At 42.9% G+C, this 16,305-nt stretch overlaps 1 protein-coding gene across 3 annotated transcripts in view; it reads left to right on the top strand.

Annotated features, from left to right (window-relative positions):
* Positions 1 to 16,091, top strand: part of LOC138617125 (zinc finger MIZ domain-containing protein 1-like) — a 110,141-nt gene extending 94,050 nt beyond the window's left edge. For all 3 annotated transcript variants that reach the window (XM_069691867.1, XM_069691866.1, XM_069691868.1), the window contains 18 exons: positions 4,876 to 5,011; positions 5,413 to 5,527; positions 6,470 to 6,687; positions 6,840 to 7,041; positions 7,438 to 7,713; positions 7,814 to 7,996; positions 8,133 to 8,210; positions 8,316 to 8,484; positions 8,569 to 8,710; positions 9,614 to 9,824; positions 10,072 to 10,177; positions 10,276 to 10,436; positions 10,554 to 10,621; positions 10,748 to 10,816; positions 10,909 to 11,153; positions 11,254 to 11,417; positions 12,065 to 12,364; positions 12,474 to 16,091. In XM_069691867.1, the coding sequence (XP_069547968.1) occupies positions 4,876 to 5,011; positions 5,413 to 5,527; positions 6,470 to 6,687; positions 6,840 to 7,041; positions 7,438 to 7,713; positions 7,814 to 7,996; positions 8,133 to 8,210; positions 8,316 to 8,484; positions 8,569 to 8,710; positions 9,614 to 9,824; positions 10,072 to 10,177; positions 10,276 to 10,436; positions 10,554 to 10,621; positions 10,748 to 10,816; positions 10,909 to 11,153; positions 11,254 to 11,417; positions 12,065 to 12,364; positions 12,474 to 12,581 (2,951 nt within the window). In that variant the 3' untranslated portion in view covers positions 12,582 to 16,091. The remainder of the gene's footprint in view (positions 1 to 4,875; positions 5,012 to 5,412; positions 5,528 to 6,469; positions 6,688 to 6,839; positions 7,042 to 7,437; positions 7,714 to 7,813; positions 7,997 to 8,132; positions 8,211 to 8,315; positions 8,485 to 8,568; positions 8,711 to 9,613; positions 9,825 to 10,071; positions 10,178 to 10,275; positions 10,437 to 10,553; positions 10,622 to 10,747; positions 10,817 to 10,908; positions 11,154 to 11,253; positions 11,418 to 12,064; positions 12,365 to 12,473) is intronic.
* Positions 16,092 to 16,305: the final 214 nt, after the last annotated feature.

The raw sequence follows: 16,305 nt of genomic DNA, 5'->3' as shown, positions 1-16,305 counted from the left end.
TTGGGTTGGTTGCATTCCTGCCTCCATTCATTATGTTTAAACACTGGCCTGACTTTGGAGAATCTAATCAGAACATGCCATTAACAGTTTGAACAGAGACTGTTGCTTTAGCATGTCGTGTTTGTAGTTAACGCAGAGAAATAATGGGAGTCTCTGGTGTTGATACCCTTTTGACTATGCATGGGATCTCTACCACTGACAGCACCGTTGCACCAGTTAACAGATGTCATGCTATTAGCCTAAGTTCACCACAGTAAGTGTGTTCACATTCCCTGAGTTTCTGTGGTACGAGTGATGGTGGGAAAGTGGGCGTTGTTTCATGGTGGTCAGAAGGTTTGCGGCCAAACCATCTTTACCAGCATCAGAAAAAACAAGAAACATAAACTGATCAGTTACAGTTACATGATGGAGCCGCAGAGCCGAAGTCATGACGTTACATCCTGGCTAGTTTCTGTAACTCAGTGAAGTCTCTTATGTGTGTTAGTCTGTCTAGAGCTGCAGCAACTAGTCGATAAATCAATGAGGTGATTGTCAGAAACTTAAAAGTCAGCTATTTGAATAGATAAATTGTTGTGAGTTGTTTATCAGTGGAAAACAAGCTAAAATTATTTGATTCCAGCTTCTTAAATGTGACTATTTTCTGCTTCCTTCAGTCCTCCATGATAATTAACTGATTACCGTTTGGTTGTGGACTCTCGATTGGGACAAAGCAGGACATTTTAGAGACCAAAGACCAAATTAAGACAATAATTGACAACTTAATTGATAATGAACATAATCATTATTTGCAGCCCTTGACTTTTTTTAACTGATTTAACAACAATTACTTTGTAAGTTTCAAAGAACACTAGAACGCAATACAACGATCGTTCTCAGACACAAAACGAGCCACATGGGATTTTTAATAACGTTTTCTTCCCGCTTTTTCATTCACTTTGGTCTATATTCACTATAGGCCTGATAGATAGTTACCTTTTCAACAAGGTGCATTTCAGCAGTGCTACTTGCCCTATATATAGCAGCATACAGTAGCTGCTGGAATCTCTCAACACGCTCTAGCTCCATTGAAAACTGTTAAACAAAAGGACTCAAAACTAAGTAAAAAGGACTTTTTTTTTCTTCTGTAAGACAAATTCCTAGAGATTTTTAAATGAATTTAAATCTAATTTTGAGCAGCGTAAATTAATTCTGTTCACTTGAAAACAGATTGCTCAAAACATAAACAAATGAAGTGGCAGGTAAGTAAAAAATAAAGGATATTTTTTGAATTTGGGTGAACTGAGCTTTAGAGTATAAAAAAGATACCTTTTCTTTAGGGAGAGCCAAACCGACTGAATCAAAGTATTTAATCAGCGCAGTTTATCTCTCTGCCTCTTGTCTGTATGTGCGGTGGAAGGTGGCGTGGAAAGTATTGTCATTGGAAAGAGCGTTGAACAACTGTCAGGGATGCGGTCCATGTCATTTGTCATCTCTCCCCGGGGCTTCATGACAGCGAGTGAAGCTGGAAGCTGCAGGCCCGGTCGCTAAACCACCCATCTAGTCCCAGCAGATGCGTTTACCGCCCTTCGCCGTGGTTGACCATCAGGCTGGGCAGCTGAGCACCAGAATATCAATACGGCTCAGGCTCAGCCGGGCCCCTGGGACTATCTGTAAGGCCAACGGGATAGCCTCCTCTCCTTATGGAAGGCAGAGACTCATCGCCGCCAGGGGAGACCAGAAAGATGCTCTGTGGCACAAAATGCCAGTTTGACTCACTCCAGAGTGGTCTCTGAGATTTGGAAGTGCTACACCTGAGACGATTATCTCCAGTTTTGGCTCTTCTCAGGGAGGGAAACAGATGATTCTATTGAAGGGCCGTCTGTGAGAGGAGAGGAGAGTAGAAGAGAAACAGTAATCCTTTTGTGTTCATCATCTGCACTGTCCTGAGAGATGTATGGGTGGAGGAGGAGGAGGAGGAGTGTGAGCAGCAACGGGTTGGCTGTTCCTCCTCTTGTCATCTGAAACCTGAAGTTTATCCTCTGAGTCAATGACAGGGCCCCTGCTTTAAACAGGTTGGTGCTCAGTGGAGGTGGTAATTTTGTGTGGCGATAAGCCCTTTATCTAATGGTGGGGTAGAATAATCCTTCTTTAAGTGGCAGCGCTGGTACTTCCCTCTCTTTTTTTTTTTCTTTTTTTCTCGCAGATAGCTGATGTATTGTAATTTCTCTCCCCTCCTCGACACTGTTGTAGTTTTTGTCCTGCGGCTGTTGATGTCGGCCGCGGTGTGAAACGAGGAAACCGTCGCGCTTAGCCAGACGGCCTCACGGTGGCACAGCTAGGGGATAAATTGCAGAGACATGTTTATCAACATAGAAGAAGTGCAAGTTACCCCTTGTTGGAAGAGAATAATGGGACCTAATTGAGCTGTAACATGCTGGCTGGTCGCCAGGCCCTTGAATTGAAAACTCTCTCCATCAGAAGGGGGTCTGAGGAGAGGGAGGGTGCTGTAAAAACACTGCAGGACCTTCTAACATAGATGTGAAACTCATAAACCTATTAGCCACGCTTGGATCCAGTCGTAGTTGATTATAAGTGTCATACAAATCTGCACATTTACGTGTGAGTGTGATGTTTTTAGTCGAGGGAGCACCTGAGCGGCCTTTTCTGTCAACCAAAGCGCAGCCGTGGTAAAGTCAGATCAATTCTCTGGAGGAACAGCACAGTCTGTCTCCTGGCACCTGCCTTGCCAAGAACAGGACGGAGGAAGGAGGGGTCGAGGAGGGAAGAGGAGGAGGAGAGAAAAAGAGAGGGAGCATGAGCGGATGGGAAGGAGGAAAAACCCAGCTGCCTCTGTGCCTGAGCTCTGTGCTGCTTTTAAGGCGTGGGAGGGAGAGGAGAGTAAGAGGGAGAGGAGAGGAGAGGAGAGGAGAGGAGAGGAGAGGAGAGGAGAGGAGAGGAGAGGAGAGGAGAGGAGAGGAGAGGAGAGAGAGAGAGAGAGAGAGAGAGAGGCAGGGAGACTGCTGGCACCATCTGTACATGTCTTTTGTATTCCAGCCCTCATCTTTACACAGAGCGAGGCTGGTGTGCTCAGTGTTCAAATGAAAGGATAGGAGGTGCCTTTTGGGGTGCAGCGCTCTGAGAGGAGAAGGTGTGTGTCGATGCAGAAATGCAGCTTTGTCCTCAGAAATTCGGCGCACTCAGAGGACATCTTGTGTCCTATTTATTTTTGCCTCTTTGTGTGTGTTATTATAAGCCAGCGTGTTGTCTTTCCGTGTGTGTTTGCAGGCAGCCATGTGTGGTCAGAGCTCCGGGTTACCATGCTCGTGATGGGAGTCAGAAGCTTTTGTTTGTTCCTCCCTCCTCCTATCAGCCCCATTATCCTGGTGTCTCCTCTCTCACTGACTCACTCAACCTCTTTTTTTGTTGTTGTTGTTGATCTCTCTCTCTCTCTCTCTGCCTCTGCATGTGTGTGTGTGAAATATGTGCCATGGCAGCCCATCCTTGCATGTGGCAGCGGGGTGGATCTGCCTGCTAGGCCAGCCTGCGCTGTCTGCTGTCATATTGACGTGGCTTTTTGCGCGAACCGCAGCTGAAATCACCGAGCGCTCTGTTTCACCCACCCACCCCTCCCTCCCCGCTCCTTGCTCAGACTGGAAGTGCTGTGAATCATAAGAGGAGGTGGCTGCCCTCCTCTTTGATTGAATCCACATTTCCCTTTTCTCCTCTGAAGCTGCAGAGAGAGGCTAGAAGGAGGCAGGGGAAGTGAGAGGCAGAGGAAAAGGGGGGAAAGTGAGGTTGTTGTTGTTGTTGTTTTTTTATAGTTGGCACAGTACAAACATATCCACTGCAGATGAAAAGCATATGATTCAATCAAATGAACACTGTGGTAGCTACCTAACCAAGCGGTAGGTAGGTAGGTGAGGATAAAGGGAAGGACTGGAGTCCATCTGCTGGCCCAGAGTGAACCCTAGTGGCCGTAAGCAGCAGTGACATGACGGATCAAAGCTGATCTTTTATATTGGAGCATGAAGGTTCATCGTTTTGTTTCTTAGTGCAAGCGGGAATTGACATAGGCAAGATTTTCAGGGCACCTCTGGGAACCTGTGAAAAACTCTGTCATATTTTAGAAATTAAATTATAGATTAAAAACAAATAGAAAAAGCAGAATCAGAATAAAAGAAAACAGGATACATAACACGGACTATGTACATGTGTATTGGCATGTGTTTATATATATATATATATATGTTTATTGTACATGACTATTTATGCAATGACATAGCTGTGATGATATGTGCATATGAGTGTAAATATGTGTACAGTATATATAAATCACTAGCCCGACACACAAACTATAAATTTGAGCTAATTAGCACATTTAAACTCTGTGTCCTCCTCTCAGTATGTGATATATATTTATTTGACTACTATAAATCCAATCAACATTAACTAGTTCCTAAGCAATAGAAGTCCTTTAGCCAAAGGAAAAAATAAGACAAACCTTTAAACAGTTGATCTAAACAGATATGTGTATTTCTTTTAATGACTAATTTGTGTTTAATGCTGTTACACTGCTGTGTAGAGTGACGTCCTGTTCCCCTATTCAGTTTTGGAGGTGTTTTGCTCTGCACATGACTCCAGTTTGTCATAGGCAATGACACATTTATTTTTATGCACCATTTTGTCAGGCCATCGCTTTTCAATTTTATGTCCAATTTTGCTCAGAAGCTTTCTGTCCCTAAGTTGTTGTTTCATCTGCCTTCCTCCTCTCACACAATCACTTTCTGTAGGTTTTTGAAGTGCTTGCAGTAAACGGGGCGTGGGTCACCTCTGCAGGTATTTTTCGCACAGGTGTCCGACAGCGCCGATAATACTCTTCCTCTGCTCTCTTTCCAGCCCTTCTGTCCTCGTGGTGTGAGGAGCTGGGACGCCTCCTCCTCCTCCGTCACCAGAAGAACCGGCAGAACGAGCCTCCGGGAAAAGTGCCCATGCAGCCCCCCATGAGCTCCATGAAGCCCAGCCTCTCACACGGGTCAGTGTTCACACTGCTGTGCTTTTTGGCTTGTGTCTGAGGTGTGTTTGTGTGTGTGTTGGTTGCGTCAACAGACAGACCAGGCTCTTGGGGAAAGCCCTTCGTCTCCATGTGAAGCCCAGTGTTCCTTATGGATCAATGGCGAGACAAACTGCCAGACAAACTGCTTGCAGCACAGTCAAAAGTGACAAACACTACCTCAACCCCTTTGTAAAGGGAGTTAATAATTACAGTGTTCGCATTTTATGAGGAAGGACATGCTTTCATTTTATAATCCTGACAATAAAACCTGCCCTTCGCTATCATTCAGCAAACACGTACCTACTTTTTTATGACTGTGCTGTGGTACACAGCGCGTTTTGCTTTGTCCACTTGACGAGTTTTTGTCCTTCCCCCTGCAGAGATGGGTCTTTTCCCTACGACTCGGGTCCCTGGCAACAAAACACCAATCAGCCTCCAGGTTCAGTGTCTGTGGTGACCACCGTCTGGGGCGTGACCAACACTTCACAGAGCCAGGTGAGATCCTTTACCTGTCTGAGGAAGTAAAAGTGAGTGGACTGCATCAGATGTGATCGTATTTCTGACATGGAGACAGTTGAAAGAGGGATTTCAGATGGTATCAAGATGTGCAACGATGCAAAAATCATGCATTGTATCGATATCTAACTTTTCTATTCATTTCTATGATAATTTTCAAGAAAAATGTCTTTGTTGCATTGCAGTTTGACTAGTTTAAAAGTTGTTGTTTTTTTGTGGCATTTCACATACACAAAAAATAAAGGGTTATTCCGTTATAATTTCAAGGTAACAATGATTAAAATGTATTTGAAATGTTTTATGTTTTTCATGAAAAAAATTATTTTAATTGTCATCACAAAATTAAGAATAAAAAGAGTTGACATTAACAATGTTTCCATGTAGATGTAACAACAGCGACACTGTCGCCACCGCAGGACTGAAATACTGAAAATACACTTTTTTTTTTAGGAAATGTGATCAATTACTATACGTGGTGACAAGTTGGGGGGGAAAAAAGTGCAAAACTGATGTGCTCAGTGCGTCTTTGATTGTGTATTTGTGGATGTTATGAATCAGACTTTACTTTGGATTCAAGTTTTGTCTACATCGACCAGGTTTTTAATTTTCTTTATTCTGGGGCTTGTATGCAATCTACCAATCATGGCTCAACATGTAATGTGTTGGCACTTGCTGTAACAGAACATTTTGGTTGTTCTGATTAGCGTGACTTATACTCTACATGTATACGGTGTGCTCTGATACGTCCATGCTCTCTTTGTTAATGTAAGAAAGCATTTTGCTCACAGAATGTTCAGAATTAAAAATGAGTGGCTTTAGTATCTCGCTAAATGCAAACAGAAATAGCTCAAATATTTGGCCACAAAGAGTTGAACCTCATCTAAAAGCATCAAAACATGTTTATGACTCTGTGTCCATCAGGTGTTGGGGAATCCCATGGCCAACAACAACAATCCCATGAACCCTGGGGGTAACCCTATGGGCTCGGGTATGTCTGGTAACAATCCAGGTATGAACTCTGCTCAGTTCCCTGGTCCACAGCAGCAGTTCCCCAACAAAGGCAACTCCAACCAGGGCTACATGCAGCAGGGAATGTACGGACGACCCAACTACCCCGGAGGAGGCGGCTTTGGTGGCAAGTAAGTAGACAGTGAATTCATATTTGTCATTGCAATGATAAAAAATGCTTTAAAAGAACGAATTCTGTATTTGGATTAGAAACATCGCTTTTTTTCCCAGTACAATGGTGTGCAGTAAAATTAATTTCTTACTGTGTTGCTTATTGTTATAGCTACCCTGGAGGCCCGAATGCTGGACCTGGTGGAATGGGCATCCCTCCACACTCCCGCCCTCCCTCAGACTTCACCCAGCCTGCCGCTGCTGCTGCCGCCGCGGCAGTTGCGGCTGCCGCCGCCACCGCGACTGCCACTGCCACAGCAACTGTAGCTGCCCTGCAGGAAACCCAGAACAAAGACATGAACCAATACGGACCGGTACGACAAAGCACACAACTGGTAGCATGAAAGGAATCGTTGCATTATGTTCACATCACACTGTCTGTTTTATGCTCATTGACTTTGCCTTCAGGTCTTATCCTTTCAATGCTAACAATAGCACCACAACAAGCAGCTGAGAGACGTGGGTTCAGGCCCATTGTTGAACTATTATTCAACTATTATTATACTATTAAAGATGAATAGTTAGCCAAAGTAGGCATGGTACATTTAGCTACAACAAAAGCTGACTGTTTTTTCAGATGTTATAACCTTTTGTTTCTCGCTGGCTATACGATCTTTGTCTTTTGTGATCTTTAGGAGACTCGTTCAATGGAAAATTTGTTACACTGACAGTAAAGTCTGATGGTTGATTGAACCCATTTTGTCTTCCAGATGAGTTCCTCTTTCCAGATGGGACCAAACCAGGCATACAACAGTCAGTTCATGAACCAGCCAGGACCCCGCGGCCCTCCATCCCTCCCTGGAAACATGGGCACAGGCATGAATGCATCAAACATGAGCGGGCCCCCAATGGGAATGAACCAACCCAGGGCCCAAGGCATGGGGACTTTCGGGGCCCACGGCCAAAGGATGCCCCAGCAAGGCTATGCAGGGCCCCGGCCGCAGGGCATGGGTATGCCGGGCATGAAAAGACCGTACCCCGGGGAGGTGAGTAGATGCCAATCCAACACTTGACCTTCTGCTTCACCTTTATTATCTAGCTCTTATACTGAATGCTGAATATTTGATGTCATCACTGCATTTACAGCCAAACTATGGTGGACAGCAGTATGGACCAAACAACCAGTTCCCCAGCCAGCAGGGGCAATACCCCACACCCAATGCCTCCAGGCCGCTGCCGTCCCCCAACTACCCCGGCCAGAGGATGCCAGGACAGCAGCTGCAGGGCCAATACCCACCACCCAGCGGTGCCATGGGCCAGTACTATAAGGTGCAGTGGGAAGGCTGTTGAGCAACAATGTGATGGTGTTTGATATGGTGCAGTTTTATCAAGGTCTCAGGAGCAATTTTTACTGATAATAATAGTTGAAACTGAAGAATTTAATATATGTTTTATCAAATTACAGCAAGAGCCACCTTTCAATGGCCAAACAAACAACTTCTCTGGGAGTGGATATCAGTACAACCAGGGTAATATGAATGGGGTAAGTCGAATTTTGGTACAGTGTTGTTTCTTCACATGATCGCTCTTGGATCTGTTGTATAGTTCCATTCATTTTTAATTTACTAAATGATTGTCTCCTATATAGCCTCCCAGACCAGTGGGTAACTACCCTCACTCCCCAGTGCCAGGCAACCCCACCCCTCCAATGACCCCAGGAAGTAACATCCCTCCATACCTGTCGCCAAACCAGGACGTGAAGCCACCTTTCCCTCCTGACATCAAACCAAATATCACCGCTCTCCCTCCACCTCCAGGTCAGTGACTAAAAACCTACAGTGAATACAGACGTCTTTAATCTTTTGAAGGTTTTTATAGTCTGAGGTCTTCTCCACTGACAGCCAATCACAACGAGGAGCTGCGCCTGACGTTCCCAGTGCGGGATGGGGTCGTCTTAGAGCCCTTCAGACTAGAGCATAACCTGGCAGTCAGCAACCACGTCTTCCACTTAAGGCCCTCTGTACACCAGACACTCATGTGGAGGTAAGACGTAATGCATATATGTTTCTGTTTCCCTACTCCAGTGACCTACTTTTGACACTTGTACAAGTCTTTTAGGTCTTTTGAAAAAGCTGCTATTTCAGATTGTTAAGAAGCGTCTCAGTAACACGGCTTTCCAGGAATCTAGAATTGACTTTATAATTAGAAATGGCAATTTCTTTTCAAATTCAATCTTTTTTATGGTTATAGTGATTGTAATCTAATAATAAAATAGTATATATAAAAATGAAATTTTTAAGACAGATGACTCAGTGGGAATGAGAAGGAGAAAAGGATCTTGAACTGCGGTTAAACTGGATACAGTTTTTACAAATTTGGTTGAAATATCAACATGAATGCACTAAGCGAAAACAATTTGGCTGTTGATTCTTGGTACTGACGCTATGTTTAAAGGTCTATTTGGTCAAAAATCCCTATACCTGTGTTGAAATAATCCTTAAAGCCCCAGCAAACCTCAACGTAAATAGAAGGGAGATCCCACTTTACGTAAGAATCCAATCGTAAAGAACCTTTCTTCAACGGGTATTCTTGAATTAATTTTAACCTTTGCCAAACAGATTAGTTAATTCAAAAAAGTCTAGCCACCACTTTCCCAGGTAACTTGGAGAAGATCATTAATGTATTCATTTTCTGATTTGGATTCCCTTCCCTCCCCTCTCAAGCAAAACTCATACAAATGAGAGGAGTTTTATTGCTGCCAAACTGAGAGTTCATATCATTTTAAAATTGAGTCTCACTTGTTGACCTGTTTTTATATGAGCTCTTTTACATCGGAAACTATTTGAGTGATTTGTGACAATGAATTGCTGCTGTTTTGTCTTTCTGTGCCTCACAATGCTCCATAACACTCAGCAATGTATATTTTTATTTTGCTTGTCTGTGCAGATCGGACTTGGAGCTGCAGTTTAAGTGCTACCACCACGAAGACCGTCAGATGAACACCAACTGGCCGGCATCGGTCCAGGTCAGCGTCAACGCCACGCCGCTCACCATCGAGCGGGGCGACAACAAGACCTCCCACAAACCCCTGCACTTGAAACACGTATGCCAGCCAGGAAGGAACACAATCCAGATCACAGTCACTGCCTGCTGCTGTGTGAGTACATAAATCCCCAGAACTAATGAAAAGAGGTTTATACAAATCCTGACACAAAAATATTTGCCAGTCATACAATAGAAGAAATCTCCCTCTGGATCATATTTAATGCTAAAGCTTACAACAAAGTCATAAATGAATCTGCCGTGTCTTTGTTTCTCGGGATGTTGAAACAGTAAAGAAAGCATTCAACTAATACACCTTGGCGGGATGTTTGTGATAGTGACGGTGGTGTTTCTTCCCGCAGTCGCACTTGTTTGTGCTGCAGCTGGTCCACAGGCCCTCAGTTCGCTCCGTCCTCCAGGGCTTACTGAAGAAGAGGCTTCTGCCCGCGGAGCACTGCATCACCAAAGGTATTCACACAGGAACGCAGTCACATTCTGCACCCGAATGTCCCCATCGTTCTCAGACTTGTTGCTTTACACGCTGCGTTTCCTCTTCTGCCTCAAAGTTAAGAGGAACTTCAGCAGCGTAGCGGCGTCATCGGGCAACACTACGCTCAACGGAGAGGACGGAGTGGAGCAGACGGCCATCAAGGTTTCCCTCAAATGTCCGATCACCTTCCGACGAATACAGCTTCCAGCGAGAGGCCACGACTGCAAACACGTTCAGGTAACTACTGCAGGCATGAACCATCACCACAGCAGTTACAACTAGTCAACAATGTGATGCCTTTACAGATAATTATTTACTGCTTAATAAGTTTGACAAACTGTCTTGTTCCTGTAGTGTTTTGATTTGGAGTCATATTTACAACTGAACTGTGAGCGGGGGACATGGCGATGTCCTGTATGCAAGTAAGTCTATCCAGTTTAAATAACCTGGCAGTACTACTACTACTAATAGTTTTGACTGGGATGCCCTTTCGTGTCTCTCTAAGCATTTGTAAGCTGTTTTAAAGTCTATCTCTCTTCTCTCCTCAGTAAAACAGCATTGTTAGAAGGACTCGAAGTGGACCAGTACATGTGGGGAATCCTGAACGCCATTCAAAAGTGAGTGTAAACAAGAAATTAATTTAGATTGCATATGTACTTATCTTAATTTTGTTGTATCTTAACCATTCGATTTCGTCTGTATTCACCAGCTCGGAGTTTGAGGAGGTCACCATCGACCCAACGTGTAGTTGGCGGCCGGTGGCGATAAAATCTGATATCCACATAAAGGAGGATCCAGATGGACCACTGGCCAAGAGGTTTAAGACGATGAGTCCCAGCCAGATGATCATGCCCAATGTGATGGAGATGATAGCTCAGCTCGGCCCCGGCCCATCGCCGTACCCATCGCTACCTTCTGGGCAAGGGGGCAACAACAGCGAATACGGCAGCCAAGGTAGTTTAGAGTTCCAACGTACAGTGACATCCTTGAATGAACTGGTACTCCAACTCCCAAGTGAACAAGTGTTAATAGGTTTTTCTTATTTGGTGTCTAGGCAACAGTTACCAGGGTCACGGGAACTTCGACTTCCCTCACAGCACCCCTGGTGGTACGTCGATGAACGACTTCATGCACGGTCCTCAGCTGTCTCACCCACCTGATATGCCCAACAGCCTGATGGCACAGGACAAGCCACTGTCCCACAACATGCCTGACTCAGTAAGTCCTCCCACCTCCTGGTCCATTGATTCTGCATTACCGTGTCTCTTTGTTTCTGTTCTCTTTTCTGTCTTTATATTTTGCACAATTTCAAAAATAATTTGTAACTGTTTCTGAGTTTTATGTAGTTAACAGGCTGTATGGAAACTTATGGGCAATACACCTGTTTGCTTTCTTGTCAATCGAGAAAGATATCACTCTCATGTCTGTATGGGAAAGATGTAGCTGCAACAGCCAGTTAGCTTAGCTTAGCATAAAAACTTTGAGCTGTAGCTATGGCCTGGCTCTGACACTTGTGAAACAGGAGCAGTAATTTCCTCGAGGCTCTGCTGGTTGCCACGCAAATTTGGAGAGAGCGAGGTTGGCTGTTTAGCTAAGCTAACCAAATATTCTGACTCCAGCTTCCCATTTAAAGTTGTATCGATTCAAAGTGAAGATAACTTCCATCACGATAAACTTAAATTCCATCATCTTGCAAATTACAAGCAGCTTGAAAAAGAAAAACTGTGATGGCCATTTCTCACAATTTTCTGACAGATTTTAGACAAAAAGAGTAATATTTCAATCATAAAAATACTTTCTTTAGACAATAGACAATACAAATACCACCAAGTTCTAGTGTGAATATCCCCCCCCTCTTACAACAGATACCTCATTCTGCCGGCAATGACCAGTCGCATGGTCCATTGCAGCAGAGTTTACATGCGTCTCCACACCCTGGGAGCCAATCAGGGCAGCAGCTACACCACAGCGGGCCTCCTCAGCCCTCACGACAAGCTCCACCTCCTCAGCAGCAGCAGCAGCAACAGCAACAGCAACAGCAACAGCAGCAGCAGCAGCAGCAGCAGCCCGGCCCCAACAACCATCCTCACAGCGACCTAGCCTTCAACCCCTCCAGCAGTTTGGACAGCCAAGCAGGGTCGGACATGCCTGAGCCATCTTTAGACGTGAGTCCTGAGAGATATCTGAAGTTTTCAAATCTGGTCAAATTAATCAGAATGTGAGGAATTTCCTTGAAAGCCGAAGCAAACTTTTGTTTATCATTCCTTTCCACAGCTTCTTCCAGAGCTCGCTAACCCAGACGAACTGTTGTCGTACCTGGACCCCCCAGACCTCCCCAGCAATAGCAACGATGACCTTCTATCGCTCTTCGAAAACAACTGAGGCGTTTCAGACACACATAAACTCTTCTGACTGCCTCCCTGAACCCAAGGCGGTCACTCAGTACTTGATAAACACAAAGATGCACTCCCTTTCTCTTCCTCCTCTTGTACAATTCTCATTCGCCAGCGCAGATTGACTGAAAGAGGTTATAACTCAAAGAGACGGCGGGAGGGTCGCCCCGCCCTCTCACTCCGTTGGTGATCCCTTTGAACTGTGCAGCTATACTCAGTTGATTTTTTTACGCCACACACATGTGTATGTGTGCTCATTAGGAACGTGTTGTAGCATTTTTTTAATTCATGTTTTTTCTTTCCTTTTGAGAAGAAAAAAGGAATTCACTGTATAAAACAGAAAAATAACTGAAAAAAACCTGCGCTATCTGGCGTGTGTCGTGTTATTCCAGTCTGAGAGGCCACAGCTTCCTGGTGTCACAGCTCCATTCCCTGACTGGTCTGGTTAATCGCACTGTTTTTGTCCACCACACATCGTTTAAAAGCACAAGAGATTCTGGCAATGCAAAAACAGAAAATCGGTCTTTACAAAAGGAAACGGATCAGTTAAATCAGTACACGTCTGTCTTTGACAAAATGTTCTTTTCTAATTTTTGCTCTCCTGCCAACATTTAAACAAAAATGTGGGGATTGATTGGCCTCCACTTTGTCTACTATTGTGCTATATACATATTTTTGTCAAAAAAAAAGATGTCCCCCCTTTTTAGTTACGAGGGTTGAGACCTATAACGGAGAAGATTTTGGCCCCACTTCCACAAAAATTTTTATACTGCATACGAAGAGTAGCATATCTGTTCTCCTACATATTGTATATTTATTGTCCTCCTGCAGAAAGGAGTGATTTTTAATGAAAACGAAAGGTACAATATGAAAGATTGGGGTTCCTGTGACGATCCTGCTGCATTTATTGCTTTCCGCTATAACTCCTTCATCGCCATCTGCTCTGCATGAGCCCTGGTGTCACTTGTGTCAGCACCTTTGCAGTGTGGCATCTCTCTCCCTGTTAAATGATGTGCTGTTTAAGTAGTATACAAAGTGCATGTGTGCCAAGCCCTTGTCTAGTGCTGTTCCAAGTGGTAAAAAAAAAAAAAAAAAAAAAAAAAAAAAGATAGTGTGGTTTTTATCAGTTGCTGTTTCCACAGATCTTTTGTTTGTTTGTTTGTTTTTGATTTCTGTCTGATTTAGTATGATTTTATTTAACACTAACATTGAAGGGATAATGATGATATCAGCAATACATTTATCGTGTATTTGCTGGATATACTGTGTTATGTTTGTTATGTTGTTTTTTTTGTTTGTTTTATTGTTGCTGCATAATTAAACTATCCATAAATCTTTTGGGAAACTGCTCAACATCACCAAAGTTAGAGGGATGAGAATGGAAATGTTTGTGTTTGCTCGGTCCTGTATAAGACTGCGAGTGTATGCTGAGCGTGTGACTGTGTGTGTTTCTATTGATGTGATGGGAGGTAATATTGGTTTTAAAGATATAGGGGAGGACAAGTAACAGTTTATCCATCACTGCTGTTCAAGAAGTGGTTTTCAAAGCAGTATTGGTGCAGACTTTTTGCCACAATTTTTTTTTTTTTTTTCAATTTCACTTTTTGAGAAGAGTGCTGTTCAGTATGCAAATGTATTATTTTTTAAGAAATGCTATTGTACTGTAAATATCATTGTGAATATTTTTGTATCATCTTGATAATGTTTGTCCTTTGATCATTAGTCGTCCAACCTAACCACATATGCTCCCAAACTCCCATCTGACCACTGACTTTGTTTGTAACCAGCATCTGACAGCTGTCTCGCCTCCTCGCCGCGGGGAGGCCAGTCCAAACGTCTCATAAGCTATTTCCTGCAGGTCATCGTGCTTTCTAGTCACTTTTCTCCAGGTGTTTAACGCCTGTCGTTTAAAGACACATGTCCCATTTCTTTATGGTCCCCTTCCTCGCATCAGCTCAAGGTGGTTGTGTAGCATCATTTCAGTCTTCAGATGTCCAACTCAGTTTGAAGCAATACTTTCTTTCATGCTGAGATGTATTGATTGAAAATGTTGTCTGTTAATGAATTTTATGTTAACATTTTATCAGTGATACTGAGCAGTAATGGTTTTAAAAAGATGTGGTATCAGCTGGCTTTCAGTGTAATTAGTGAGCTATGTGAATATCATAATTGTTGCTAATTGTCAATACACAGTGGTATTTTAAAGATATATCACAACCATATTTTAAACAAATTCATGATATTGTTTATATTTTTGTTATAGAAAATGTGGCTTTTTTAAAAGCACGAGACCATATACATTTTTATCCCCTTTCATTTTTGGTAAATTATTTTATACTGGTTTTCTTATAATCTGTAAGGCTAGAAATCCAATTTCTTTCAAAAGTAACATTGTGCTGAATTAACAACCCTGGTTTTATGTAAACATTATTTGAAATGTCATTTAAGGAATATTATTTGTTCCAGTTCAGCGCACTGACATGTTTCATATATGAAGTCACAGAGACATCAAATCAAAAGTCCACATTTCAACAATACACTGCCACAAATTCATTTTTCTACTATCTGAATTGAAACTTTTGATCAATCCCATGGAAGTCGTTATCATTTCATATTTTGTTCTTACTGTCAAGAGAGACAATTTGGAGTATAAGGCAGCACCCCAAATCTGTAGTTGCACAATCACAATAAAGGGCCATTTCTCTGGGGGATGTTGTTTGGAAAAAAAAAAAAAAAAAAAAAAAGGAAAATAATGATTAAAAAAAGAAAAGGAAAAAAAAAACCAGAGAGGAAGGGCACGTTCATCAGTCTGACCTGGAAAGGATGTTGAGGGCAAGGCTAGGTCAAACGTCCCAAGGATGCCTGTATATATGTAAATTAATATAGAGACATGTGAACAGAAATGTATTCATTTTCCCTGGGAATGTGCATTGTTTCTTCAGAATAATAAAAAGCTTGCAACCCCTCTACTGGAAGTGGCTGAATATGGAAAATGAAACTTGTTAGTTAGTGTCTGTGGGTATCTCTCAGCATTTTGTTCCCCCTCTGTAATATACTTTCACCTCTTTCGTTAGGGGAACTGGGACAGCTATGTTTTACATGTAATATTTAGCCTAAGTGTTCTAGTCTGTCACCTGCATACTCTGAGGTGCTAAAGCTAAAAAAGGAGAAAAAAAAAAAAAGGTTACAAAGAAAATCGCTTGGAGGTGATGGGGAAGGGCGGTGGGAGGAACAAGTCCAGAAGATTGTAACCAAATCCATAGTTTGTACAATTTTTGATATCATGAACAGTTGGAAAAATGATACAATCTAAGGTGATTCATGCAATGTGGCCATTGTCTCTATGTTTGTACATTGTATGTACAATCATTTCATATTCTAAACTGGTCAGAAAATAAAGGAACTAATTGTGATTTTTAGTCTTGCAGAATTGTATGTAGTTAGATGATGTGACAACCTAATATTTATCTAATAAATATGTATTCAGATGATACCTGTATGTCACTGGTTTTGTCTTTTGTGCACTTGTGTCAAAGTTTGACATTAGCTGTGCCTGACTCTCACAGGCTGTTTATCCGAGCTAAAGGTGTAAACTATGGATATTAAATTTTACTCGCAGCTTGCTCTTATGTGGAAAATATATGAGCCCGCATAAATTAACACATCGAAATAGAAGGAGACAAGGTTGCTCATCGGAATGGTGTTTAGCGTGC

This window comes from Brachyistius frenatus, unplaced genomic scaffold (genome assembly GCF_029030835.1).
Source record: "Brachyistius frenatus isolate BFR_SWC_R1_liver_20210118 unplaced genomic scaffold, ASM2903083v1 Contig_11, whole genome shotgun sequence".
NCBI lineage: Eukaryota > Metazoa > Chordata > Actinopteri > Embiotocidae > Brachyistius > Brachyistius frenatus.
The sequence above is the reverse complement of the archived record's forward strand: the minus strand, read 5'-3'. Positions and strand labels throughout refer to the sequence as shown.